Raw genomic sequence first — 16229 nt, 5'->3', positions numbered from 1 at the left:
TATTTATTGCTCATTTCTTTTTCACCCGACCTGCTCACCTTCTAACCTTTTCCTGCCAGCACGGTCCATATCATGGACCCACTGTGATGTCTGGAAACTGATGTGGAAACTCTCTCATTGGATGCATGCACACAATACTCTGGTGACTATGAAAAATGAGACGGGGTCGATAGCTTGATTAAAGTGTTTACATGACTAAAAATAATGTTCTGCTCTTGGCTAATCGGTTTTATAAGGGTTGGGAGAAATTTAACCTTTAATGAACTGAACCATAATTAGAGGCAGCTACACAGGCAATTCAAATTATGTTCAATAGCAATTAGCAAAATATGTCAGCTTAGAAAAAAGTCTGATAATCATCACTTTTATATTTGAGCCATCAATGTAATATGAAGCAAGCAATGCAGTTTAAAGAGGCCAAAGCTGATGGCTGGATTGCAAAGGTATAGGTCACAAAAGCTACAAGAAGTATGTAATGTGGCAAGGAGACACAGTCTTCAAACTAAATCATGACAACTTTATGCCAAACACGGACAAACTGCTTTGGCAAAGGGAAGCAGCGGTCACAAGATGATGACAAGAGCAAACAGATAATATTGAATCAACAGTCCCAAAAATGACCACAGATATGAATTAGCACATCAGTGTCACAGTTTCAGTTTCAACAAAAACTGGATGTTGTAGTTCCACAAAACTGGTATTTAGGGCTGAGTTGTTTCCAAAGTCAAACATAAATATGCATTACATGGTGTCATAAGCACAAAGCCTTGACCCCTAAGCAATGGAAAAATAAAATGTTTTGATCAGTTATTTAAATAAAAAAGTACACACAAACAGGTTTACACTGGGACAAATTCAAAGGATTTGTGGTGAAGACACTACTCCCTTGCTGTGTTTCCACACTGCATGGTGACAATGGCCCCACAGACACTGCTAAACAAATTCAAGGACAGTTTAATGAAGACCAGGATCAATTAAAACACCTTCCATGACCTCCCCAATCATCAGATCTAAAAAAAAAAAAAAAAAAAATCTTTGAGCTTTTATGCAAAGTTCTGGAGCACAGAGAGTAGAGTAGATTTCCACCTGCCTCGCCCTTCAAGGAGCTGAAGGTTTTCCTTCTTAAATTCTAAAGGCAAAGGCTGACACTACTCCTTAATAGGTACAAGATATTCATATGCTGTATTGTTAGGCATACCCACTGATCTATAAAATAAAAATAAACTGCCCACTGGAGTTGAATTGCCTGCAAGTGATCCACTTGCAGGCTCTTCAACCAGCTGTTTACAAGTACCAATTCTTTTTCTTCTGCCTGTGTGTAAAGACAGGGATGACAAGTGTTACCTGTCTGTTAATAATAAAGGTAAATTTAAAAACTTAAGTTTTAAATGTTTGACTTCCTGTAATAATGCTCACAACTGATGTATAATCTGTATCATGACTGGGAAATCATGTAAAGGTGAACACTTCAGTTGAGGTTGACAGAGCTACAGATGATAGATGAAAAAGCTACAAAGCTGGGCGTATCAATATGGCATCACGATGGCATCACTTTTTATTCCAGTATCAGCAATGCAGTTTTTAATTAAGGATCCTTAAGAGTAGCTAGTGTTAAGTCCAACCTCCTGTATTGTATAGCCAGGTTACATAAAGAGGGATGCAATGTAAGACCTATAACACTCTCGCAATATAGAGATGAATCACCACTAGACATGCGCCAGTTTCAAGTTTCACGGTAAAACACGGTTTGAAAAATGTGTCAGTTTCAAAACAACTTAAGTTCCCTCTCATATCGTTGCAACAGTATGAGCTGTTCTTCCCCTATGTTAAAATCACTCTTCAGATATTTAATTTGCAGCATAATGTTTACCACTGACACAGGATGTTGCGCTAATTTCCAGCTCCATTATTTTAGATATCTAGTTGCCATTGAGCAATCAGCTGGAGGAAAGGGGGGAAAACCAAAACAAACCTGACGTAATCCACATCATGTTGTGGAGTCAGCCTCAAGTAGCAAACCGTAGGATGTCATGAAAGAAGGAGATGAGCCCACAAACTCTTCCCCTAATCAAATCGGATGATGTCGGCCTTATGGAATTATTTTGTATATTAAAAAAATACACAGATGGCAAAGGCTTAGAGGAGGAAGGACAACCAGCCTGCAAACAATGCTGGGGACAAGAGTGTTTACGTGGCTATATGAACATCAACACTCAAATGAAATCAATATTATGTCCAGCCCATTTAACTGGGATGAAGATAAGCATTTTTAATAATAGTATTATTATTAGGGCCCGAGCACTGGAACAGCGCGAAGCCCTATTGTTATTGCTCCGTTTCTTTCTTCTTATTATTATTATCTCGTGTCATTAGGCCTTAATTTGACCCCCTAAACATGCTCAAAAACTCACCAAATTCGGCACGCACCTCAGGTCTGGCGAAAAATTTGATAAAATGGACAAACGGACCCCCAAGGTGCAAAAATGGGCTCGGTAGCGCCACCTAGGCACACAAAGGCAGCCGCTGCGGCCCACAGGAATGTGATAGAAACACCAAACTGATGCCGAAATGTAGGTCTCATCAAGCCCTACAAATCACGCGCTGACACCCCCGACCTAAAACCAACAGGAAGTCCGCAATTTGCGTTGGAATGTTCACGTTCTCGCCCAAAATTCCGATTGGAACAAAATCTTTCTCCTCCCAGGGCGTAAATGTCAGCGGCTTGAAAAGTTAACAGATGACAGAGGACACAGTGCTGAACAAAAGTTGCTAAAAAGTTGTTATTAATTCGAATCGTTTGGATTTTATAAGCCCTCAAAGTCGGAGTGGCCAGAGCCAAAACCTCATTTTTTCCCATGGAGTTTGGTGTGAAGAGGCTGACACTTGGCACTAATTAGGCCCCTGGAGTCTAAAGTAAAAGTCTGACGGCTTTGAAAACTATGCAGATGGAAAGAGGACAAAATTTCCTACAAAAATATGTAGTTTTGATGTGGATTGGACCAAGTTTGTGGGAGCTGTGAAGAGTTTTCAAACATTTTTGACTCTGGTGTGCTCTGCTCTGCACTCTGCCTGGACATGTGACTCACTCTAGCTGCCTCAGGAATGCGCAATACACACCCATTGTAAGAGCTCAGAGGGAGCAGAAAACACTCTCAAACTAAAACTGCCATAACTCCAAAACGGTAAAAGATAGCAAAATCATGTAAATGGGAGATTTATAGATCCGAGTCTCGTGACTTGTTTATGCTTTGAATCAAGTCTGTCACTTAAACGGTGACCGAGCTGTGACCCCTCAAACAGGGGTGGGTTTTATGGATTTCTCCATTAGATTGAATGAGGATTTCTCTGTCTGCTTGCTTTTTGGTGTGATCATGCAGCAGCTGCCAGTACTCAAGTCAGTCACACACTAGGACATGCTAAGGGCGCCATCTGCTGGAGGGGCGCTGCTAGTGGCCAGAGGGGCACCAGCAGCGAATGTACTACCAGTGGGTTTTTGTTGGCGTCATGTGTGTGTGTGTGTGTGTGTGTGTGTGTGTGTGTGTGTGTGTGTGTGTGTGTGTGTGTGTGTGTCTGTGTGTGTGTGTGTGTGTGTTTGTGTGAGTGAGTGAGCGAGTGAGTGAGTGAGTGTGTGTGCCTGCATTTTGGTGTGATCATGCAGCAGCTGCCAGTAGTCCTGTCGGTCACACACTAGGACTTCCGCGGCCTTTCAAAATAAAAGTCCAAAACTCTTTCAAAATAAAAGCACCGAAAAATACCCTCAAAACTGGCACAAATGGACGAATTGTCTACACTTCGACACGCGCGCCGTCCCCGACGTGCACGGGGGGGCGAGGGCCCGTCCAACGCTGCTTGCAGCTTTATTTACTACTATCGTTGTCGTTGTCATTATTATCATTATCACCATCATTATTATTATTACTAATATGTGTTTTCATATAAAATCAGTTACATACATTAAACTGTTGAAATTTATGTTTAACCCAGCAAGAGCAACAATAAAAATGTAAAAATGTGGACAACTGTCTTCTTTACCCAGAGATTTTACAATAATAAATTTTGGAGGTGTGCAATACCATGATTTTTGGCTAAGGTTATCACACTGTCATCTTCACAAACAAATACACATTCTGCGTTAACATCTGTAACTTTTGATATGTGCACATTTAACAAAGAGAGTGAAATGACCAAAGTAAGTACATGGCCAAATAAGTGGGACCATTAAGATCAAATTATTAGTGTGCATTCCATGTGCCTATGGCCTGTTGCCAAGTGCCTTGAATGAACTTTAGGGACTGTAAAGTATCTATACCAGTAACCTGTAAAAGCACACTGACCCCGTTGGGATTCACAAGGATAGATTTGCCCTTTACGATTCAACACCTGAAGTGACAGTACGCTTTGAAGAGTTATTTAGGCCAAAGTCCACAGAGAAAACAGCTATTACCACCATGGCAGCTAAAATGTCAGGGAAAACTGTTGATTATGTGGGAGAAATGCCATTTTATTATCTGCCTTAACATGCATCAAGGTTACAACGCTCAGATATTTTAGTCTTGCAAGGTACTGTTAGAACAAGGGGTGTGCTCCTGTCACCAAAGAGGTTTCACGTTGGCGTTAATCATAATCACAATTAACTAGCTCAAGACACCAACATGATTAACATCATAATATAAACAGCACTAATGAAATTATTTGTTTCCACCCAGCATTCAATGCAGGCAATTAATAATAAATTTGATGCTCATTTGCATAAGAATAATAGAGATGAATGAGATGGTGGTTTTCTGTTCCAGCTCATCATCGCAGTGCAAAGTGGCATTTGGGTGTGACGGCAGCCAGATGTGGTCCACATTTTCCCCCCATTCATTTGTCAGCTTAATTATTCCATATATTCCCTCCCCTACACTGGCAAACAATGAGTATTTCAGTGCAATCAGCAGGGTGGTAAAGTAACAACTATCCACCACATAAATGCAGCTGAGCCTGAGCCACCCATCTAAAAATCTAGCTGGCAGGTAAGGGAATCAAAGCAATTTAACTGCCACTGTGGCATGTAGTAATAAATTAGTTTTAAAACCCTGGGAGTAAAATGTCAGAGGCTGTGCTTATCACTGCTGGTCATTTAACATTCTGTTCCTTGGTTTGGTACTGTAGTGCACTAAAGGTGTTTTAGCTCACATAAATGAGATTAATGAAAAGCAAACAGAAGTGGAAAATGTAATCTGGTGTTTATCTGTGAGGAGCAGGCCAGCGTGGGAACCCGATTCACAATCAATTCAGACGCGAGTCCAGGCTGGACCAAAAATAAATAAATAAATAAAACATAAAACAGCACATTACTGGCATCATCAGGTCTAGGCTTTTACACATAATAAATATGGTCATTAATGGAAAGGAAATATGACCCAAAAAGATCAAGTAGTAAGAGTGTAATCAGAATTAACATAAAGGAACAGGAGGCAGGAGGACTGAAACGAATAAGATGAATGGAGGACTAATAAGAGGAAGGAGTAAAAACTGAGCAGGTAAGCAGAAAGAGAGCGGGGCTAAGCCAGGCTTCCCATCAGGCTAAAGTGCTGCTGCACCCATAACAAGCGGCTCTCTATCAAATAGGCGGCCCTCGCCTGTTAATTTGATTGTTAACATTAATCTGAAAGAAAAGTCTAAACAAAATTAGATTTTAATACAGGTCTGCTGGACCACATGGATTTCCAATAATCTCATAAATCATTCTCCCATATGCAAAGGGGAGGGAGGCAGGGAGGGAGAGAGAGAGAGAGAGAGAGAGAGAGAGAGAGAGAGAGAGAGAGAGAGAGAGAGAGAGAGAGAGAGAGAGAGAGAGAGAATGTCCCACATGCTTTCACAATGCTTTGCTCTTTGGCACACAGTTTGGCCCTTTACTGAGATAATGAGAGATTTAAAGGGACAGAGAGAACAAGCAAGAGAGATAGAGAGAAAGATAATGTGTGTCTGGGAATGTGTGTGTATGTGTGTGTGTGTGTGTGTGTGTGTGTGTGTGTGTGCGTGTGTGTGTGTGCGCGCACACACGTCTTCCTGTTTGGGCCCGTGTGTATAATTGGTGGCTGTCCTCCTCTCATTAATAACTGTGCATGGGACTCCAGGGGACCCTGCAGCCTTTCCCCTCCCTGTCCTCCCTTACAGCCCCCAGCACCTCTCCCCACGTGGATCAATGGCCCCTGATTATTCCATTTGTTAGCCCTGCAATAAATGAAGGCTATTAAAATAGCAGAGAGCATTGATCTCCTCCAGGCGTGCAGTAGCTGGAGAGTCTGCAACAGGTCAGCCTTTGGAGGTTTCAGCTGCAAATTCAAAACTGAGAGGCTAATTTCAAAGACATGCATTGAGTGTAGTCCTTGAATAAAACAAGTGTTTTCTCCAATCTATATTTAATAAGAAAACTGGTTTAATTATAACTAATTTCTTGCCAAATAGACCAAAGCCATGTTTATAAAACTAGTGCTTGGTGCTTTATTAGGAATATGAGTGTATGCAGATATAGCAAACAAAAACTTCAGTTGTCATTACAGACACACCCCTGAATTAGGTGCCTATCTGCACAAGGAAACATGCACATACACCCTCCTGCCTAGACACACGCAAATTAAATGACAGCCAAGTCTAGCTGGTGCTCTTGGAAAAAATAAATAAATAAATAAAATAATAATAATAATATTGATTTCCTTAACAGGTTTAGCACCAAATATGAATGCCCTATCAAATTTTCACATTAGAACACTGTGGAAAGGCCCTGGGAAAAGATTGTGTTTCCCATGGTTTAACCAGGCAGGGACAGCAAAATATAGTTGCGTTTTTTCCCCCACCAACAATCTGCTCCACTCTTGCTCAATAAGCCACCGTTTCACCCCGATTTTCACCCTGATCGCACGAGGTCAGTTTCTCAGATTCCAGTGGCATATGAACTGAGAAATAAAGCACTGTTTAATTCTTTCAAAAAACAAGCATATGAGCAACATGAGATTAATAAAAATGGATTATGATTGACTGTCATAAGGCTCTTCAATTTCTCTGCTGTGGTCTTTAAGCTACACCAGGCAGTTTTGCATTTTGGTGACTCCAAATGGCAATGAGAGATAACTGGCTGCATTTCTGAATGTTTTAAGGATTTCAACAGCCAGAAATCACTTGGCAGCAGTAAAGAGTGAACTCCCTGGACCTAAAATTCGTCTTAGTGGCCGGTGGGCGTGGAGGTGGTGAAGAGTCATGTAAGTGTATCAGAAGAGACAGAGGAAGCCAGGTGCAGTGAGCCAAAGTGAAGCATGTATAGAAGCAGTGGATAACAAGAAGTGTAAAATCAACTTTTTCCAACTTTCACCTCTCCTAACACCTTGAGGGAAATCTTTTTATAGCCAGGTGTAGGCTATACATAAAAACATAGGAACATCTTTTATGTCTTCACCTGACTGTAACATTTGTAACTTCTGAAGCCTCTGAGCCTCTGAAGAAATGAGAGGTGAATGACACTAAAAAGTCAAAAAAAAAAAAAAAAAAAAAGTTGCCACATTCTGATCTTAAAAGTATCACACACAATGCGACTGATACCATCACTCTGTTTTTCACATGATTTCTCAGCTGTGTACTGGGAATGAGGACTGTTTCATGACACTCGACTTGTTTTATTGTGTGTTCATATTAGATTGCTGAAAAGTTTTTGTTCATGAACAGATGAAGTGATGAATTAACACAGAGAAGCCCATGTGCATGTTGTGGTCTTCATATCCTTGGAAATATGAATAAAACCAGATTTATAAAGCTAAATAATGCCTCAGACAGTGTTATGATTGCTAATGCTGACAACTGCCTTCTAGAAAAGCACAGAATTGGAATATAAGGGGGTTGTTGTATCAAGCTGCTACGAGCATTTCTCTTAATATAAAATACAATTTTCATTTCTCTTTTCTCTGGATTTGTATCTAATTTAGTTTTATAGAAAGAAAAAAACACTAAGTTGTAGTGTTTTTGCTCCAACCTACCTGCCTTGAGATCAGGGGGGTTACAATATTCATTTCAGTTTAACATTTCAGCTTGTCACAAGCATTTAAACAAAACATATCTGAACCAGCATCACTGATCTGTATTTTAATCATTAGAAATTTATTTTTCAATTCTTGATCATTTTTCACTTTTTTTCTGGATAATCTTCAGTTTTGTTTTCTTTTCAAATTTTCTAGTATATTTCTTGTTTTGTTATTTATGTTTACTGATATAGTAATATTATAAATATAGTAATATTAATCAACATTTGTTAATTCAAAGGAAGGCTTGTGTTGGCATTTGTCATACTACAGTTTTGATACAGGAATTTTCAAATTGACTATAAATGAATATCGGCCATAAATGTTGGTTATCGATGTCTGTGATTACTAATAATCGGATTTGCCTCTGAAAAATCAATATCGGTCGCTCCCTGAGCTGAGCTGATATGATAAAACATGTCTCTTTTGAGTTAAACATTCAAATGAGAGAGAGAGAGAGAGAGAGAGAGAGAGAGAGAGAGAGAGAGAGAGAGAGAGAGAGAGACATAGCTTGTAGCAGCCTTGTTTGTTTGAAATGTGAGGGTTGGGGGTTTGAAAAGTAAGACCTTTTTGTGACACTTGATTGAGCGCTTAAGGACAAACTTGTCTTTTTGCTCTCACCTTCCACATGGAGGTCAAAGTAAAGGACCAGCAACAGAGCTGCAAGCCTGGAGCTCGTAGTGGAGCTGGTGTCTTGTTCAAGGGCACTTCAACAATGTGTGTGCTTGATAAGAAGGGTGCTGAAATCTGGGTCTTTTGGTTTAAAGACATTTCCCTACTCACTACAGCAACCCTGCCACCACAGTTCAATACCAGTATAAAATCAGGAGCATGTAATTACTTGCAGTGCCTTGGAAATACATTTTCTTTTCAGGCCTCCATGGCTGAAAGTCTATATGCCAGCTAATGGACTGTGTAAATTGATTGAATTCAACTAATGATGCAGAAGATAAAGCAGCACAGAAAACCTGCCTCATTTCCTCATTATTACAATGGGCTTGGTTATTGATGACGTATTGATTTCATTATTCCATTGAAAAAAACAACAACAACAAAAAAAACCAACAGCAGCAGGAGACATGTATATGAAAATCAACAGGGAGGAGACTGGGAAAAATATGGTACAACTGTGTGTGTGTGTGTGTGTGTGTGTGTGTCTGTGTGTGTGTGTGTGTGTGTGTGTGTGTGTGTGTGTGTGTGTGTGCGTGCGTGCGAGCGTGCGTGCGTGCGTGAGATCTGTGTGATGCTGAGCTACAAAGGGAGAGTATGTGGACATTCACATGCCAATGATGTACTAATGCTAACAAGGCACTACGGCTCTCACTTATTCCAAAAATGAATTATTAAATTAGTATTGTGTTAAATGAATTATAACGGAGACCAAGTTGGTTTAAATTTATTCATAATCCCCTCCTCCCCAAAGTTAAATGATCAAAATGGAAGAGTCTATCTGTTTTAACTGCAAAAAAAGGAGATCACACATTAACTAAAACTGGAGTCTGATAATTACAAATGGAAAATCTCAAGGAAACACATTGTTTTACACACACCCACAAGCCAAGTGAACAAAATTTTCAGTGAGACAGACTGCTTTGTCAATGCCACTGTGACAAAAGCATTTCACCAGCAATGTGCTGTCACTGCGTTAACCACAACAGTGCTGCATGCATCGGGGAAAAGAGAGGCAACAGCGAGGCTGCTGATGAGAAATACTGAAATACTGTGATGGAATGGCAAGGAGGACATGGTCAATCACAACAGATATTAAAGTTAAGCCAAGTGTTTGATATTGACAACGACAAAGGAATCCAAAATGTACAGTGCTGCTGGCCAACACTGATGATGAAGGAAACTGGACCTCGGCCCCCGGGGCAGGCCAGCCAAACAGCTGGCACAAACACAAACACACCACCACATACCGAGTCAGAGGGCACAGCTGCGGTGGGCCAGGCTTGAATTCATTCAGGCTCTCTAATGCATCTCTAGAAGAATGAGGTGAAAACCTGCTCCACCTTTATTTCTGCTCACCTGAACAGAGGGACAGCAAACAGCCCAAGGAACAACACATAAATGGAAGTCCTGATCTATTTAGACCAACACTGCCCCGTCTAAAAGCCCACACAACACCAACAGAGCTTCCTCGTGGTACCAACTAAATGCAGCACATCCACAACAAAACGCTCTACAGCTGCAAATATACTGTACCCTGCCGCCTGAATGCACACAGCCTCTGAACGCTGCATGTATATTTGAAGACCGTTATGTAAAGTCTGCTGTTTAGCGTACAGCTCGTGCCATCCCCTTTGCTTGGCTCTGCACAGCTAGCACAATGACAAATCCTGGTATATTTGTTATTGGCAAGTCAACTAAATTCTGATCCACCTTCATGCACACCGAGCTGAACAGACCCCATACGCTCAGAGTCCTAAAAATACACACCCTGATGCCATTTTTAGGGCTGAGATAAATGGGCATCAGAGGGGTGACAGGATGCTGACAGGTGGAGCAAACAAAGCCAAGCTATGCAGATTATTATAGATTGTGATGGAATGGACTTCTGCATCGAGATGTCCACTACTGCTTGACATGAATAGACTCCATAGAGGTTTCAGAGGGAAGAGTGAGATGGAGTGAGGGGAGAAGAGGTTTAGAAGAAGGTTCAATGGGTACACAGTAGGTGGATGAGAATTGAGCTCTGAAGCAGTGCATTTTTCTAAGTTTTAAATACCTCATATGCAATTGGTCTGAAAAAACAGAACAGAAACACATCATGTTCTATGTTCACTGCTAATGCAGTATGGCAAATGGGACTAAAAATATCATTTTTCTCCATTAATACAAAAACTGTGGAGTCACTCTCTCGAAACTAGGTGTTGGACCTGCTATAATTGCACCTCTCCTCTTCTCTTTTGCAATCAACACTACTTACAGCACCAATAGAGCTCTGTCCAGTGGCTCCAGGGCAACATACAAGCGTAACTCCATGTCCTCTTGATAGCTTCCTAATTAAATGATTAGTCGGCCTTTTATTAGTTAAAGGAAGGGACTTTCTATCTGAAGCTGGCCCTGACCTTGTACCATACTGCACATTACTGATAGCTGATCTTATTATCCCAACACTTATCACAATTGTGCTCTGCAGGTGCAGTGAAGAGCCAGGAACACAAACAGGCACAAGACACACACACAGTCACAACTCAGTAGCACACATCACCCCCTTAGGGAATAAATATCCCATTTTGACCAATGGGCCTTGTAATTGTGCAGCATCCGTCCCTCCCATGTTCTCCTTCATACTGAGGCAACTGTGTGTTTGTGTGTTTGTGTGTGTGCGTGTGCGTGTGTGTACATCCACGCACATGCTCTCTCTGATTTCCCACAGTGCAGAACATCATTCACGGCCCACCTGACAGGCCCATCACTGGGCACCGCTCTGTGCTTGACTGTTCAGAGAGCAACTCAGGACATCCTCACAGCTACGATCTATCAGATTAAATCACACCAAGCAATTAGTGCTGCAAGTAGGGGTGTGCGATATGATGATATTAGATTGTGAATGATTAAAATGTCTCCACAATCTGTTTTTACTGAGAGATCGGGAGCACTGTGCTACAGTGATACTGGAAATTCTTCAGCTGTCGTGACACTGCTCATGCACACATTCAAAATTGGTTCCTCAGTCAAACCTAAAACCACGCTATTCGCTAGTCTGTTATGCAACTTCACTCACAAACACACCAATACACCAATAATGGCAAACAGTAGATAGAGCCTTGTATTTTTGGCTCTCACCCTTTTTATTTGGCAAAATAGTGGCACAGTTGACAATGCGGAAGAGATGGTGATTTTCCAAAATCGGCAGGGCACAAGAAACAGCTACTTGCAAAGTTTGCAGAAACATGGTCTGTGTGTCAGATGGCAGTACGACAAACCTTTTAACCACTTCAAAAGAAATCAGCCCGCAGAGCATGGTGAAAGTGAAACGGGAAGGGCTCTCATGTGAGTGCATCAGCCTCCATCACACAGCCAGAGGATACGAGGCCAAAATAGACAACTTTAAGAAAGGCGTTTGAGAAAGGCACTCAATTTGACAAAACAAATAAGCGCTGGAAAGAGGTAGCCAACCGAGTGAGATGTTACCTGGCCAAGGATATGATTTCCATAAAACTATAGAGAATGAGGGCTTCAAAAGACTGCTAAAAATAGTTCATCCATGTTACGAGTTACCACAAATATTTTTCAAACAGGCCACAGCTATGCTTGGAATGCACAAGAGTGAACACAAAAATCACACCGTCCAGTTTTTTAAAAGAGGAGAACATGACCTGCAGGACCAGACAGTGGGTCTAACATGGTGAGGGCCTTGCAGCTGAACAGCTAGACTGTACTTCAGTCCAGCTGTCTCCTTATGGGGCTATATTTTCTTAAATAGGGAAATTAGTTTGGTTTTACTATTCAGAAACTTGCAAAATGTAATGAACATATGATACCTATATGCCAAATGATGCTTTTATCTCAAGCACTGTTCAGTATGATGCGTTCATGCAACTGCACTAAACTAAACCCAGGTATTAGCATTGCATTTTTATACTCATTACATTTTCATTTTATATATTCAGAATAACTTATTTTTTTGGTAAATATTATATAGACTCATTCGTATATTTGGTGATTTTTAACGTCTTAATTAACACGGGCTGAGATTCTACCCTTGGCCTTCCACCTTAGGATGTAACCTCAAAAGTGAGACTTGACCTCAGACCACAAATGTACTTAAAGTCAAGTTTGCACTCTGCAAAACACAAACAAAACTGTCTCCTTACTTTGAGTTCTCTTTGAATCAAAATGTCACAAGGACACACTGCCACCAGAGCACAAATGTGGCGGCACCATCTAGAAATGCTCCGAGCAAAAATGTGCAAGGATGATAAATGTTCCACAGTCAATTTGATTTTCTGATAGGCGTGCCCAATGAAGAGTTGGACAATTTCAGCCAGTCCCTATTACCTCTTTTAAATCAATTCCAGCCTCACATTTAATGATGTCTCCTTATTCAAGGTTCCCTGAAAGCTGACAGTTCACTCAGCGATGCAGGGTAATGCTGGTGATGTCCTAACAGTAGCTCAGTGTTAAAATTTCATTTGGGTGAACATCTACAATAGGTGCCGAGTCTGCCAGGGTTATGTATGATTATGTGGCATTTGGCATTATTATAGCTATAGCTCTCCATAGCCGTGAGGCACTGAAATACTCAGGTAGGCAGCACGGTGGTGGATCAAACGCCAGCTTAATGAGAGCGGAACAGTGAGGAAACTCACTGTAACCATTCATGAGGGAACGCTTTGAGATTCCTCAGTCAAAGTGTAGCACGGGTAGCCCTGAGCAGAATAAAATGAATTGGCACAAAAGTAGAACAACAATAAAGGCAAGGTTTCAAGACCAATTTCCTTTCAAAGCACAATGCGTGGCTTTGGCGCGTTTGACTTGCTTTTTTAATCAGATAAAATATGCTTAACAACAAGTGAGAACTGGCACTAGGCATTCAGCGAGAGAGAAATGCTCAGCAAAAATTCCTTAACAAGACCTTCAAATTGGCCAATCAAATTACAGCTATTCTGCTATCAAAATCATCCGCCTCTTGTTGGCATCGACAAAAGACTTGCTACAAAATATGCAGAAGATTTAAATCAGGGAATCTGAGGAAAGACCATTTCATTGCATGTGACTGCACAGTAGTTTTCACTTGGTTTGTCGTGCAAGTCAATGAAATTAAAGCATCCATCACCAATTGAGGCTGCCACCGGGGCACACCATTTCTCTAGGACAGTCAAAGGCATGCCAAACAGCAAAGCAAGTGCAAAATAATCTTTTGCCAGACACAAAATCACAATTTCTGCATAATGAGTCATGTCACTGCTGTCTTCATGCAGAGCCAGATGGTCACCTGGAGCTTTCTGCAAACATAAGCGCTAGCATCTTTCCAATTCAGACTAAAGGGGCACAAGTCCCTTCCATTCATAAGTTTGATGATTACCATCTGTACAATAAATAATGAAGAAACCAAGATTTATGCTGCTTTGCACTTGCAATAGCTAGGAATGACTTTTGTGCAATAAATTACACCTTGTTAATCAACTCTGGCTTTTGCAAAAAGGCAAAAAAACAATCCCTATTGATTTGCACAGTCAACATGTCAGCATGTATTTATACTCCCTAAAAAAAAATTGGGCACACTCGTTCTTTGGCTACGGGGATGCAGGGCATGGTGACGGGACAAAGAGACCCTATAACTTCAAGCCAGTACAGCTCCAGTCAGACAGCTGAATTACTTCAGTTTTAAATGAACAGACAATTACCCTGTCCTTCATCCTCCAGCTCTGTGCCAGGGCCTTGGAGCCCTCAATCTTCTCTGAATGGCGTTTCTTCATGAAGGCCAGTGGAAGCTTCCAGTCGCTCATGTCAGGCTCCTCCTCCTCAGCGAGGCCCATGGCCGGTGAATGAAGCAAATCTGAGTCCATTTTCATCAAGGCCCTGCAGATAGAGCAGAGAGAGCGCTTGTCATAACTTGGATGAGTTGCTGTGGAGCCTTGTAGTGCATTTCTGGTAGGAAATTAATACCAGCCTCTGGACAAGTGCTTTTGCATTTTGGCTGTGTCTGTTTCTCAACTGTGTTCTTCTACTGCGTAAATGCTCACTGTATTTGTGGTTTAGTAATTTGTGTTTTACCAGGCACCGTGACCTCTTGCTCCTCTAAAGTTAGTTTCATTATCAGAATACATGTCAGGAAGGTTATGAGTCATTATGCAATGCACTGCTGTCAATCTGCTGCTTGAATGATAATAATAATAACATCAAAGCATGGCTGAAACTAAAAACACTCATACATAACATCCAGTAAGTCAACAATTCAGTTTTGTTTGTTCACTGATTAGCTTGTATCACTACACTGAGACAGTCAGAGCAGCACCTAGATTATGCCATGATGTAGGCCTGAAAGATATATCATTATTATGTTATTACTAGATATCAACATGTGTGATATTAATATCTAAAAAGGAAATGATATGGACAATATCAAATTTAGGATTAGCCTAAGACAGTGACTGGTCAATAAAATACTTTGTGAGCTAACTATTTTCTACGTCCAGTTGGTATTACTACGTCGTTTTGAAGAAAGCTTCATTTTCACTGTTGCTACACTTAAAATTTCAACTAAGTGTGAAGCCATAGTCATATTGTATATCGTATTGCCATCGAGATATTTGGCATAAATACCGAGGGATGACATTTGGTCCATGTCCTGCAGCCCTGCCATCATGAGGCTCGAGCTGGCCACGTGAACACAGCTCGAGCGCAGGCGAGGAGCTGGCCGGTTCAATCACTCTTGATTTGTCCAGCTGTGTGTGAATTAACAGCAACCCGGCCAGCCGTGTGACATCGGGAAACACAGCTGGGTGCTTAGCGCGCTGCTAGTTAGCAAACACACCGGCGAGCTAACGGGAACATGAAGGAACATGTTAGCTAAGCTAGCTCGGCTAATGTGACAGCTCGCGGTGACGCTGGCTCTGCCTCTCCCTGACAGCTGTCAAACTGCACCGCGGGCTGCTAACCTCACTGTTTCGTGCACGTCCAGTTAGCTCGGGAAACAAGTGGAACAACATGAGCACACTGACAAGTGAGACAGGGCAGATGTGCAGAAATGGCGCTTGTCATGAGAGCGTGCAGATGCATGCAGACCTTGGTGCGGCAGGATTATCAACCCGGGCTTGGGAAGCTCTCCGTCTCCTGACGATGACAGACACGGTCGCACAAACAATCCTGGACAGAAAATTGTACGGCAGCGTCCACAGCCTGTATATAATGTCAAACCCGTCAAGTCCAAGCTCGACGGGCAGATATTTGCAGGGGAATCTGCGGGTCCTCTCCCCACGGCTCTTCGCTATGGGAAGGGGTTTGAGACGAGGCCCATCTTCACACGGACAGTCTGCCACAGCCACGCCACGCACCGACCCCGCTCGTCGATCACTCTGCTCGTATGTTGTTGTTAAATAACCGCGTGTCACGGTGGCCGATTTCGTGCAGTGGTTTCCGCGGAATTCAGAGGCAATCCCAACAATTTCTCCAGAGATGCACTTCTTCAGCACTTCTGCAAGGGCGCAGCCATCTTGGGTTGGA

General features: G+C 41.8%; 1 protein-coding gene across 5 annotated transcripts in view; it reads right to left on the bottom strand.

The window, feature by feature from the left end:
* The window catches only part of rptor (regulatory associated protein of MTOR, complex 1), a 183471-nt gene extending 167242 nt beyond the window's left edge, over positions 1-16229 (bottom strand). For all 5 annotated transcript variants that reach the window (XR_003928108.1, XM_030048802.1, XM_030048820.1 and 2 more), the window contains exons 1-2: positions 15792-16229; positions 14411-14585 (exon numbers count right to left, since the gene is read on the bottom strand). Coding sequence is in view for 4 of the 5 variants with exons in the window: in XM_030048802.1 (XP_029904662.1) it covers positions 14411-14578 (168 nt within the window). In the remaining variant the exon portion in view is untranslated. The remainder of the gene's footprint in view (positions 1-14410; positions 14586-15791) is intronic.

The sequence above is a fragment of the Myripristis murdjan genome, chromosome 1, assembly GCF_902150065.1.
Source record: "Myripristis murdjan chromosome 1, fMyrMur1.1, whole genome shotgun sequence".
In the NCBI taxonomy this organism is placed as follows: Eukaryota; Metazoa; Chordata; class Actinopteri; order Holocentriformes; family Holocentridae; genus Myripristis; species Myripristis murdjan.
This window is presented reverse-complemented; position numbering and strand designations above follow the sequence as displayed.